This window comes from Trachurus trachurus (genome assembly GCF_905171665.1).
Source record: "Trachurus trachurus genome assembly, chromosome: 22".
Taxonomy (NCBI): Eukaryota; Metazoa; Chordata; class Actinopteri; order Carangiformes; family Carangidae; genus Trachurus; species Trachurus trachurus.
In genome coordinates this window covers 5490318-5503793 of record NC_139907.1, presented here as the reverse complement: position 1 = coordinate 5503793, position 13476 = coordinate 5490318, and the positions used below count along the sequence as shown (strand labels likewise).

Here is a 13476-nt window from a genome sequence, read left to right as displayed (position 1 = left end):
CTCATGCAGGTGGCACAAACGCAGCGACGTGCTACTTTTCCCATCTCGTTATAATGGGGTGAAATTTTCCAAGTATTTAAGTGGAATAGATTAGCTGAACACACAAAGCTAATGCGAAACAAAATGGCCAATTAGTTTATTAATGAACGCGCGGGAGGTGCGGGAGGAACTCACGAGCTCCTCAAGCAGCTGGAGGTGGTCGGACGGTTTTAATCAACATCATGGAGACGGATCAGCTGGGAGAAGACTGGAGAGATGATAATGACAGAAATGAAGCCTGACACCAGAAATTAACACAGAGTATAGCCCATAATAATCCCATTTAAATATTTTAAGTATTTTATTCTAGGATAATTGGTGGCGAGTTATTACTGACTAATATGCTGTTATATTTCGGGATAAAATGGAATTGAGGTGCATTTAGGCTTTTGATTATGTATTTTAGTGAATGGAAATGTATATAGATGGTCTCCTTTGACAATGGTGTTTATTTATAAGCATGAAAATATAAAGAGAATCAAACAGTAATTTATGTGGAGCTTAATCTGAATATTTACATCTGTTAGAGTCGTAACGATTTATAATTGACACAATAATGAGATTGAATATGGGATTTATCACCTACTAAGTGAAGTGAATATTGTGTCCTCTTTAGACAAGATTTGTAGGAAAATTGAAATAGTTGCATAACATTACATTACACATTGGTTGGGTTGGGTTAATTGAGGTTGATTATTCTCCTCTGGCTTCCTTTGACCTCTGCAGGAGACAAAGCTGCTCTGCCTCATGTGAACCACTGGGTGGCAGCATTGGCCTAAAAACATTAACCGCAACTGAATCATCAGGTTGGGTGGAAAAGTGGATGTTTTGACTTTTACAGGTGAAATGACACATGAAGAATCACACTGCAGTGGGTTTTCAGGGGCCTCTACTGCTGCATACAAAGTTCATTACAGAACAAGATCACAAAAGTGAGTGTAAAACCAAAGATTTAGCACAGCTGCTACTTTATGAGGTCACTGAGAACATTTTTGGGACATATCGAGGAAAAAAAAAATTAAAAATGAAGAAACTATTTAACCTTTATGAATAAATATTTGCTAACACAACAACTCCAGATGTGTTTTTATATAATCTACTGGAGATTAAATGTGTCTCGCAGGATGTAAAATCACTGTAAACTCACGACCAGAGCCCATGTGTAAATATTTTAGTCCTGTATAAACTTTCTCCATTAACATTGACCAATGAGCAGAGAGAGTCTAGTCCAGCAGAGGGCAGCACTCATCCTACACTGTGTCTCTTCTGAACCAGTTCAATCTGACCCCAAAAGAAACATTATGGACATTTTTAAACTGAACATTAACAAATAGAAGAGTGAATGTGAGTGTGTGTTCATATTATTGTGCTAAAAATATTTCATACAAAGCTGTGTGTGAACAGTTTCAATTTTGTTTGGAGATTTGTCCATTTAAGGTTTTACATGAGCACAGGTCAGTCATTTAGCTATAACACTTTATATCCATATTCCCCCCCCCCCCTGTATTATTGGACAAAAGTAAGAAAAAATGTAACGTTTCGGCAGATTGTCAAACTTAACTAAAACCCTGTGTCTTTTAATTGTTTTATTCACTTATTTGCCCTGCGATGACTAATTAATTTTAACATAACATGTTGTCTGTTTATGCAAAACTGTGCTGTGGAAAAACATAATAGCCTCTTCTCCATGTCACTCATCACCAGAGATCAACACTAAACTTTATGAATCAGTGATCTAAGCCCGTTTCAAACTAACTTTTTTTTGTTATCGTAATTGTTCACTGCATGATTTTAATGTAGTTGTTAGGATCTTTTCCCCTCTGACTTAACATGAATAACTTCAACAACCTGGGAAATATTTAAACCAAGTTAATTCAAAGTTTTTAGTGTCTCTATGATTAAACGCTAAATAACTAAATAAAGATGAAGTGTTTCCTGAACTCACCGTCCTTCATCATGTTTTGTTAACTATTCTCTCTCTTGTTTACTTTATTGGACAATGTGTAACCAGAGTTACAACTGAACCCGCAGCAAAACAAAACCATTATTAATATATAATCTGATCACATCTATCTATCCATCTATGACATCCATGTGAATGAACACAATATAAAACATAATCACTCCATTTCTGTTCAATTGGTGCGTTCAAGGGCATTAAACCACATGTAGACTATATCTACACATCAAGGTCACTACTCAGGAAATCTCACTAATATCAAACTATTAAATAAAGTAGAATTAAACATTTGACCAGAGACATGTTGTCCACTGAGGACAGACTCCTCCGCAGCCTCGGGGGGAAACCACCTCCACCTCCAGCAGCTGCAGCAGGTTGTCTACGGAACAACGGTGGACTGCTCCGCTTTGTTTTTGTTAATGCACAGCGGTTTGATCATCTATTAACCAGCGGCGATCAGGGTCAGTGCGTAAAGGCGCACAGAGCTGCTCCACCGTTAAACCCGCTCAGCCCTCCACTTCCACTTCCAGTTCCTCCTGCTGCGGCGCTCTCAGGTTAAAGAGGAGGTTTAAATAGAAAATCCTGCCACAAAGACTTTATTTCCACACAAACATTGTCCAATAGTTTAGAATTGTTTTTCATTATTGTGCTCTTTCTAATCTAAATCACTTCTATACAATTTATGGTCACTATGGGATTTATAGAGTAGTTTTAATATAATAGTTTGGAAAAGAAAATTCAGTTTAAATGAAAAGATGTGTATCCTGAAGCACAATAACTTCACTGTGCTTTATTTTTTTGGGGGGGAGAATCCTTTTAATTCTGTTGTAATAACCGACGTAAAGACGCGTTTTAATGGAGCCGAGGTGATTTATTGGCCTGTGGCTCCTGTGAGTCACGCAGCAGAGGAAGTGTGTGTTTCCAGAGAAGCTGCTTTATGGACTCAGTCAGAGCTCGGAGCCTCCCAGAGAACAAATGTAGATGTTTATCAGTCCACACGGTCCTTCACTGATGACCGAGCTCAAACCAAACCAAAACACACACTCAGACACACACATACATACACTGTGTCAGCAGCAGCAGCGCGCTCTGGACTCGGAGACATTTCACAGAGGAACCAAGCAGGCGCCGTCTTTAGGAGCCTTTAGCTCTAAACGCCTAATCAACCACTTGTTTTACCTCATAATTTCCATCGGTAATGATTTTCTAATGCAACCTCCGAGCAAAACGAGCGTTTTAGGAGGTGAATGATCAACCTGGTTAGTGGTTAGTGGTGCAGCATGGTCATGGAGGCAGAGCGCCGGGGGACGAGCCGCCTCTGCAGGACCACAAACACTCAGTCTGTCGCCTACCTGCTGCTAAACTTGTTCATAATCCGATTCTACTAAAACTCTGTCAAATGATTCTCTTCATACCAGTGAAACGATGCGTCCTTACTTCTGTTTTTCCAACATGTTGCGCTTTAAATCCTGAAATTATAGAAAAGTATCTAAAAAAAGAAGAAGAGTGAAATGGTCTCAGGTTTTAGCTCCAGTGATGAGGAGAGTAAAAACTAATAGAGCTTATATGACTAAATGAATATGCACATATATGCACTTAGAAGATATTTTGATGACTGGATCTCTGGTGACATTCATTTACACTTGGTTACAAACGGCGTTTAATATAATGTTCAATGTTAAACAACAAAAGCTCAACGAACGACCACATTATACATATTATTATCATTATAATAATAATAATAATTATTATTATTAGCTTGCTTATCACAAAAAAGACGAATAAAAATTCCAATGCTGTCCACATTCCTTCTTTTCTAGTCAAATAGCGACAGAGACATTATGTCCGACAAACCTATACATAATAAGAATTTCTAACTACGGTGCTGAGGAGACATCGTAAATATTATTAATAAAAAAGAAAATCTGACCTGACGCAGCTTTAGCTTGATATAAATTAAATGCTAAAATGTGTCGAACAACACTAATAAATAAAACATGAAAAAAACGATTCATTTATAGACTGAAATAACAGGAATTAAAGAGAAAAAGAGAGAAAAATAAATAAAAAGATCTTCGCTCTGCTCGTGTTTCAGTCCATTCACTCAGGCCTACAGCTCCACATACTGCTTCCAGTTTTTAAAAAAAAAAAGGAAAAGAAAGAAAAAAAACGTGTTATGGTTGTATAATGATGATGAAAAGGCTCTAAACTGTTGTTAAAGCTCTTGGGAAAACATCAGGTTTAGTTGAGGGTGAAAAACTCCACTTGTCTCCACTTGAGTCATGGCTTTAATTTCTTGTCACACAGACTTTTTGAGATCCTGACACTGCAGGAGGAAAAGCAGCGAGTCTGCTCTGAAACAAGAGGAACTTTCTCACCCCCACCGGCAGATTGTTTCCCCCTTTAGAAACAGCAGATATTAAGGCTGAATGGGACACACAATGACCCATTAATTGGAGCACACATGTTTTCCCAGCGTGTCTCTGTAACTAAGCTGGCCCCGGTCTTGTGTGATCTATGAAGCAAAAGGTACTTGAGGAGAGACCTATTGGCAGGTGCTCTGGTCCAATCAGCGCGCTCCGTGCGCAGCGTCAGGCTGCATGGAAGCTCGGAGGCGCGTTTACTCGGTGCGCACTTGTGCACAGAAACCCTCTGCGTGCGCACGGAAAGGACTCCATGGATCGGGCCAATTTGCAGCACTGTTGAGTTTGTGTGCACGAAAAAAAAAAAAAAAAAAAAATCCTCCACACGCCCTCCATCTTTGATCACCATGCATCTCTGAGAGGGGGCTAGATCTTTCTCCAGCAAGAGGAAGGAAAGGAAAAACCACCGATTACTTTTCTTTTTTTTTCTTTCCCTTTCGCCGGTTTCTTTCTTTCTTTCTTTCCCGAGATGATGTTTTCCTCTGCGGGGAAGCGCTGCTTCACCATAGAGTCTCTGGTGGCCAAGGAGAACCCTCTGACAGCCGAGGAGCCCATCCGCCCCACGGCTTTAAGTTACTCCAACCCGACGACAGATGTCTTAATGAACGGTTACCAGTCCGCGCCGGCTCGGTCCCTGTACCAGAGCCCGGACCTGGTCTTCCCGGAGACCGTCAACCACCCCTCCCTCACCGTGGCTCCGCACCAGCTCGGAGGCTCACACCTACAGCATCCGCACTTCTTCGGGACGCAACACCGAGACCCGCTCAACTTCTACCCCTGGGTGCTACGGAACCGGTTTTTCGGACACAGATTTCAAGGTATGTGATGTGGAGATATGAGGAAAAAACACAGAGGACATATTCATTCCTGGATGAATGAATGAATGAATGAATGCATAAATATGAAACATAAATGTAGAGCTTTACTGTTTGGTGCAATCCAGATTTCACTTGTGGTGAAGTTGCTTCAAGTTATTGACAAGTAGATGATTATTGGACATGATATTCTCACCAGGATATGATTGTCCATATTGTGAATAATCCTCCAGTTAAACAGTAACTCGCAGCCACAGTCAGTGTAAACCACAGGGCCGTGGAGCGTGGAGCTGCTCTCATGTTTCCACTCTCATTCGCCCTGCAGCTCCTCTCACAGAGCCACAGTCAGGAGGAGATAAGCTCTGAGCACAGATTTTTTTTTTTTTTACTACCCCATACATAAGAAAACTGGCCCTGGGTTAGAATAAAATCGTGCACAAAAACATCCAGACTATAGAGGCAAAACAGATAACAGCCACGATAATAACTTCACTGTAGACAAATACAAATCTGAAGAAGATCCAGCAGCCTGCAGTGATTTATCTCCTGCCTCATGAATGTTATATGACCTGTTATAAACTGCACTTTTAATTTTTAATTGTGTATTATTGCATTTCTAAAGTCATGCACAGAAAATATATTTTTAAATAATAAAGACAGGTTGATGCATGCAAATTAAAATATAAGATAATTAATTAATATCCAATAATAAGACCTGGTAGATTATTAGGGTGCACAAATGAAATAAAGGTGATTTTAAACAATAAGATAGAGCTAATAAAATATATGCAAATTAAAAATAACCATTGTTACTATAGTTTCCAAATCACAGTCAGTCGCCTCCTGCTTTGTGCAGAAGCAGCGACGTCCTCCTGGAATATTTTACCCTGAAATAAACCTCCGTTTTCAGCTTCACCTGCTGCGAAAAACACCGTGAAACAGATCAGAGTGAAAATTAATTCTCTGTCAGTTCATTATTAGGCGCCATGAAAAATTCTCGCTCAGTCAGAAACACTTCATCATCTGGATGTATCCTATTGCTAAAGTGCAGGGTTGTAATATAGCAGCTGTAAAGAATTATAGAAGAATTTAGATAAATAAATATGTCATATTTATATCTAATTTATGTTTGGTTGTTAGGTATTTGGACACTTTTAGGATTAATAGTAATCACAAAGGTTATAGTCACAGAAAATAAAATGTTGATAATTTTTCAGTTTTTATTAAATTCGCCCTTTTTAAAATATGTTTTTATTTTTTTATTCCAGATAAATGATAGTCTTACATTTTGTCTGTCTGCGCAGCGCCATGTTCAAATGGGCCCAAACCAGTGAGCGTAATGACAGACAACTAAAATCACGAGTTTGTATTATAATAAATACAAATCAACAGAAAATGAATATTTGATGGAAACACGTTGGTCGCTTTGTTATTATTGAGTTTAGCCATTAAAATAAAATAAAATAAAATAGGAATTAGACAGAAAATGTTTCTATTGGCAAATATTCACCAGCAACATACCTGTTTAGTTTATGTTTTATTGTTATACAAAATAAAATACTTTATAGGCGAATAATAAATAAATGATTAAAAAAAAATATGGACGATTTTAATTTCTTTTGACCTCAGCTTTACATTAACAGCCACAGCCTGATGTGGTCATTCTCATAGACTGAGAGCGGCTCCATTAACACTGTTCACACTGTTTCTGATTAGTCACCCTGTTCTCACACACTGACACGCAGCGTGTGTGTAGTCTACTACTCTATATAATAACCTGCACTGTCCAGACCTCGGCCGGTGTGTTAACATGGTTACCTGACTGACTGACTCCTCCCTGCTCCTCTGAATCCGGCCTCAGGTAACGACGTGTCCCAGGACAGTCTGCTGCTCCACGGCCCCTTCGCCAGGAAACCCAAGCGCATCCGGACGGCCTTCTCCCCGTCGCAGCTGCTGCGCCTGGAGAGAGCCTTCGAGAAGAACCACTACGTGGTGGGAGCCGAGAGGAAGCAGCTGGCCAACAGCCTCAGTCTGTCTGAAACACAGGCGAGTCACCACCTTAGTCTCATTTTAACTTTAACTGAATGAGCCTTACAACACTAATAATGTCTCATAATTAACATTTAATAAGGGAAACCAAGCGTCTGAATATTATATTTATTTATTTATTTCAAAGCCACAGTATTGAGGTTAGAAATGTTAAGAGCAAAAATAAAAGGATAACAACAATAATAATTACAATAAAAACAATTAATATCATAATAATATATATAATCAATTAGAAAAAGTAAAAAAAAAAAAAAAAGGAAGCTTAATTTACAGTATAGCAATTAAGTATAATTATTAATTTAATAGGTAGCTATAGTAGTTTAAGAAAAGCTTATTACGGGTCACGTATAAGTCCTTTGAAATACAGTTTAATTGATATTTACAATAAGGAATGATCTTAATATCATATATAATGGTCTACTACTATAATAGTAAAATGAAAATGTTTTATTTAAATTGGGTATATGAAAATAGTGAAGTATTTTATAATAACATGCAGTGTAGCCAGTTTGCAGACTCTTCCTTTCTCCATCCACAGGAGACATCCAGTGACTTAAAGAGCCTCTTAAATGTGTTTTTTTATGCTATAGGATAAAGAAGAGTAAATATTATTGATGCTGAACTTTAATGAGTCCACACTATCTGAGTCTCAATTAGGCCTAATAGGCAATAAATACAGAGAGGCAGAGTCAGCAGTATGTGGATGAACGCTGCCTGCAACTTTGAGTTTTGTGTCAGTCAATAGGAGGCTTGCAATTAAGCAGCAATTATGCATTATGCTAATTATAACAACAGTGAACTGAATGTTAATTAACTCACATTAAGTTTATTTGGTCTTGTGCTGCACTAACAAGAAGGCAAAAGCATTGAGCAGCACAGATGATGGATATAGTTATAGTTAAATCCACAGAGAGCTGACTGTTATTAATGAAAATAGAGTGAGCACTTAAAATATCTCCATCAACAGTGAGAGATCACAAGTGACCAGGGCTGTGAAGCGGTCACTATCAGAGCAGAATGTCACTTTAAACAGGTGGGAAATGCAAAAACATGGATCAATAAAATGTTGCATATTAGTTGAGAAACTACCTTCACATGGGAATGAAATACTGCTGCAGCCTGTGTGTGATGTTCTACTAGAACATAAAGATAAAGTGTATATAGGAGGAAGCTCAGAGCTCCTGCTGCTATTTAAAAAAAACATGGATCCATGACCACACACACACACACACACAGCTGAGCTCCAAGGTCACAGCAGCAGCAACAGAAACCAAAGAGGAAACTGGAAATCTGTCTGGACTGGACTCCAAAAAGAAGTGGCCATTTAAGATTTCAATATAGTTTAATATAACAATTGAATTAATTTTACACAAAAGACAGAGTAAAGGGTAAGAGAGGAAATAGATCCATTAAAGCTGACAGTGGTTTTAAAGTGGGTGTATATACAAATAATTTGAGACTAAATAAGAACTATAATATAGTGTAGCAGTGGTTTTTAATCGGACTCTGAGTCTGTCATACCAACACACACGTTAGTTAGGTTGTTATGGAGGGAAACTCACAGGTCTGACTCAAACAAATAGGTGGTTATTTGGGGAGTTTTTGTTAATTTAATGCTTTTAAATATGAATATTTATTGCTTTTATCTGTTTTAAATCGTTGTTTTGATTATTATTGATCTGAAACATTTGAACTCAGATTATCATTTTTTCATTTTATAAGCCAAACAATTCATCATGTAATGTAATAACCAACACATGGGGTCCTTATAGAACCAAAATTGAATATATCACTCACTGAGCGTCTCCTCCACTGTGTCGCCATCATTAAAGCCGTGTGTTCCTCCCTCCGTGCAGGTGAAGGTGTGGTTCCAGAACCGGAGGACCAAGTACAAGCGGCAGAAGCTGGAGGAGGAGGGTCCGGACAGCCCGCAGAAGAAGAAGGGGAACCACCACATCAACAGATGGCGCATCGCCACCAAGCAGTCCAGCTCCGAGGACATTGACGTCACCTCCGAGGACTAAAAGAAAAAAAGAAAAAAAAGAAAAATGATAAACACAACCTCTGTCCGACTCCCTGACAGCGCTGCGTCCGCTGCTTCTGACGCACCAGAGGACCAACAACACTATTTATTATGTAATATTATTAAGTATAATTAGACGCACTAGAGGCACGCACACACACACATACACACACATGGACGAAATATGTGATCACCACACATCTCTTCATCGAGGTGCTACACTCAGTGACACTGGGAGAAGGAGAAAAACACAGCATCTTATTTAATGGCATCCATCCTGAGTGACTGAGGAGGAGGAGGAGGAGGAAGGATGCCTCCATCTTTATTGATCTTTGGTGTGTGACAACCAAAGATGAAGAGAAACAACATCAACCTCAACCATAGTGTTTGGTTTTTTCTTATTATGATTTTTTTTTTTTTTTTAATTGTACATAGGCCTGGTGTAAAAGGTTGTTTCTGAAAGAGGTTATTTGTTCCATTAAAGCTGTTTTTACCACCTGCTCAGGTCATTAACACCTCATTGCTCAATCCACCCCCCACTCCCCCACTCCCCCACCCCACTTTCCCACTCCGCCACCTGTGCACCGTGTTCACTTCTACACGTCTTCTTCCTCAACGACGACAAGGAGGAGGAGGAGGAGGAGGAAGAGGAGGAGGAGGAGGTGTTGTGGAGAAGGAGCTGGAACAAAGCAGGACATGAAATCTATCAGCGTCATTTGATTTTCCAAACTTTTGTGACTCATGGTGATGAAGATGCTCAGAGCAGCAGAGGCGATCGATTCACGGGCAGCTGTGCGTGACCGTGGGACAGTCAGAGAGAGAGAGAGAGAGAGAGAGAGAGAGATTGAGACCTCTGGTGTCAGGGGCGAGTTGTGCCCAAAAGAAGCCGCGAATCAGGATCACATCTCCATTTGTGTACAAAAAAAAAAAGTCTGCAAACGTATAGCTATAGCTACAGCCTACTGAAACATACTTTTCAAGCAGAACGTGTAAAAGATGTTTTAGAAATAAAAACAAAAACTATTTCTCTGATGGGAAATGTATAATGTTTCTATATGATTCAGCTGCTCTTTTCTTTTTCTTCCTCCAAGCATCTCCATCCATTCATTGTGCAGCTGCAGGCATCACTCATGAATCCTCGGGTGAAGGTTGCATGAGCAGACCGGGGTGAAACCTGCACATACTCAGGCCTCATGCTGCATGTGAGGCGGTCAACAGTTCATGCAAAGAGGATTTTTAAAAAAAAATTCCCGCAGGTTGTTTCATGATGTAAACTAGAGTCCTTTAAAGAAAAAAAAAAGAAGAATAGTAGCTATCTGCAAAAACTCAAAATCTTTCCAAGAATATTTGTCTTATTTCTTGTCAAAATGTCTCATTTCTAGTCAAAACTAATCTCTTTTCACTTAAAATAAGCCTCATCAACTAAAAATTAACTTGTTTTTAGATAATTTTCATTTGTTTCAAACAAATTTTCACTTGAAATAAGTAGAAAAATCTGCCAGTGAAAGCAGGTTTTTTATGCTTGTAATAAGAAAGAAAAACTTGCTCCACTATCAGATTTTTCTACTTATTTCAAGTAAAACTATGCTTGAAATAAGTAAAAAGTGTCTAAAAACAAGCTACTTTTTTAATGTGACGAGTCTTATTTTAAGTATAATGAGACTTGTTTTCACTAGAAATTACATTTTTGACTAGAAATAAGACAAATATTCTTGGTAAGATTTTGAGTTTTTGCAGGGAAATGAAACATCTGGAGGGGAAGTTTAGGAAGAGTCAGGAATGTCGCAGGACAGCTGCACAGGTGTGTGTGTGTGTGTGTTACGTATCAGCCGGTGAGTCCCATCCACAGGCTCCGAGCTCTAGAGGAGAAAAAAGAAGAAAAAAAAGAGGGAAAGTATAGTCAACACTGTGCGGCCCCCTCCTCCACCAATCATCTGTCAGGAGAAACGGAAGGAATCTCCTCGTGAGCCCTGACGTCTGTGACCCCTGATGTTTTTGTGAGTCAAGAGGCGGAGAGAGAGTCAAACACGCTGCAGTGGTCTCACCTTCTTTTCTTTTTTTTCCAAACAAAGGGAGCACAATGTATAGGTACGTCAGACATCTGCATCTGAGGGGCCACGGGCCTTGTTTTGAGTTCCCAGGACATCCTATACTCAGCGCAGGTGCAAATATATATAGGCTCTAACAGAGATTCAGCATTCCTTATTGTCCAAATAAACACCATCAAAGGTTGGATAGACTCTCATCAGTAGCTACAGCAGCTCCACAGGCAGGTGTGGCCCCCAGTCACAGAGCTGCGACTCTCAGCTGTCTGCTAGGAAAACTATTAATTGGGGAAAGAAGGAAAAAAAAAAAAATCAAGCTCGTCTCCCTAAACACCGCGTCTCCTGTCGCCTGAGTCAGCAGAGAGAGGAGGGATGAGGATGATGATGAGGATGAGCAGGAATCCAAAGTGAAAAACAAAGCGTCTCAGCGGAGGAGCAGAGCCGAGAGGAGGAGGAGGAGGAGGAGGAGGAGGAGCAGACAGGATCCCGCTGCTGCAGCAGAGGTGTCGGAAAACTCAAGTGAAGCACGACGACCCGCTTTTCTCAGCATTGTTCCACTGCGTGTTTTTTTTCTTCTTTCTGTGGGACGTCTGACTGCAAAAAAGAAAGAAAGAAAGAAAAACTCCTACTATATAAATCTGCAGTAACACGACACGATCACATGTGTTTTATTGTTGTCTTATGTCAGGTGATAAATCATGCAGCGCAGTCACAGTTGTCACGTTGGATCAGTTTCAGTCGCGCAGCAGCAGCATAACACACATGAAGTACATAATAGATACAAGACTAATTACTGAAAGACTCTTTTTAAATTATTTTGGAAATGACTGACAAAACAGTTGCATCCTGCTCATTAGTGGAATTAACTAAGTGGAGATATCTGCCTACAATTCACACTCTATGTGATACACAGAGATTTAATTTCCCAAAATGTAAAAGTTGAACCTTCTTATTATCCCATTATGTCCATAGTTAAACTGTTGAAATGTGGTTTTTACACTTAAAGGGATAGTAGCATTTTTTTTTAAAAGTGGGGTTGTATGATCTACAAATAGCCCCCAAGTACTTTAATTGCAGTAGAAGACTCTCTGCACTCCTCCCGTTAGCAACGCCAGCCCATAGCCCTGCCCAGAGATTTACAACATATAGTGTTGTGAACAGACCCAAAGAAACAGCCTACTTTCGCGGCCTAAAAGAGGTTTTACCTGAAAAAAATGACACAGTTCCATTGTTCGCTATAATATAATTTTTTCCAGTCCTTCGAAGTCCTGCAGGAAATTATATTAGGCCGCTGTTCACAACACTGTATGTTGTAAATCTCTGGGCAGGGCTATGGGCTGGCGTTGCTAACGGGAGGAGTGCAGAGAGTCTTCTACTGCAATGAAAGTACTTAGGGGCTATTTGTAGATCATACAACCCCACTTAAAAAAAAAAATGCTACTATCCCTTTAAAATGTCCAAAAAGACTGTCAGTTGATGCTGATGAGAAGCAAGTTAAATCAGATTTAGGTCACGGTTTTGCAGTGGTGTATTTGTTTGTGTTGGTCTCACCTGATTTATGTGCCACAACTTACACCCTGCAACCCCCCCCCCCCCCCCCCCCCCTCCTCTGATCTGCATGTGGCTTCTTGTCGAATTAGGCCTCATCGCTGCAGCCTACCGTGCTGCGTTCCCCCAGCAACCGTGCACAAACACACTAATCACACAGATCATGACAGGAGATAATAGTCTGAAGACAGAGAGTTTATATAAATCAAGTGCAGATACAAAGACAAAGAAAAAGAAAAAAAAAAGAGCAGCAGTTTTTCAAATAGGAAACATTTCAGGAGCAAAAAAAAAAAGGTATATAAGACTTCTGTGTAGCCAAATTACACATTTCAAAGAGTTAAATTCACTTTTGCTGAGTTGGAGGTGAATCTGCAGGAGCCTCCAGATCCTAGTGAGACCAAGCCAAAGCAAATAACTGGGGATTTTGAATAATGGTCTTTTCAATACCAGCTTTTGTGGTAGCAAAAAAAAAAAAAAAAACCCAAACAAACTGACTGTCACATTTTAATTGGATGAATTCACCGCAGATACGGATCTGTTTTGAAAATTAATACAGTCCCTCAGTTCAGAGTTT

The 13476-nt window shown here is 39.6% G+C and overlaps 1 protein-coding gene and 1 long non-coding RNA gene across 2 annotated transcripts in view; one reads left to right on the top strand and one right to left on the bottom strand.

The window, feature by feature from the left end:
• Positions 1 to 7194, bottom strand: part of LOC311006234 — a 30963-nt gene extending 23769 nt beyond the window's left edge. Inside the window, exon 1 of the long non-coding RNA XR_014596376.1 lies at positions 7061 to 7194. This is a non-coding gene — a long non-coding RNA (uncharacterized lncRNA). The remainder of the gene's footprint in view (positions 1 to 7060) is intronic.
• Positions 4892 to 9310, top strand: emx1 (empty spiracles homeobox 1; the record flags this gene model as incomplete). The annotated part of the gene is made up of 3 exons (XM_083998985.1): positions 4892 to 5240; positions 7099 to 7283; positions 9143 to 9310. 3 exons carry the CDS (start codon positions 4892 to 4894, stop codon positions 9308 to 9310), a joined length of 702 nt encoding a protein of 233 aa, XP_083855111.1.
• Between the last annotated feature and the right edge of the window lie 4166 nt (positions 9311 to 13476).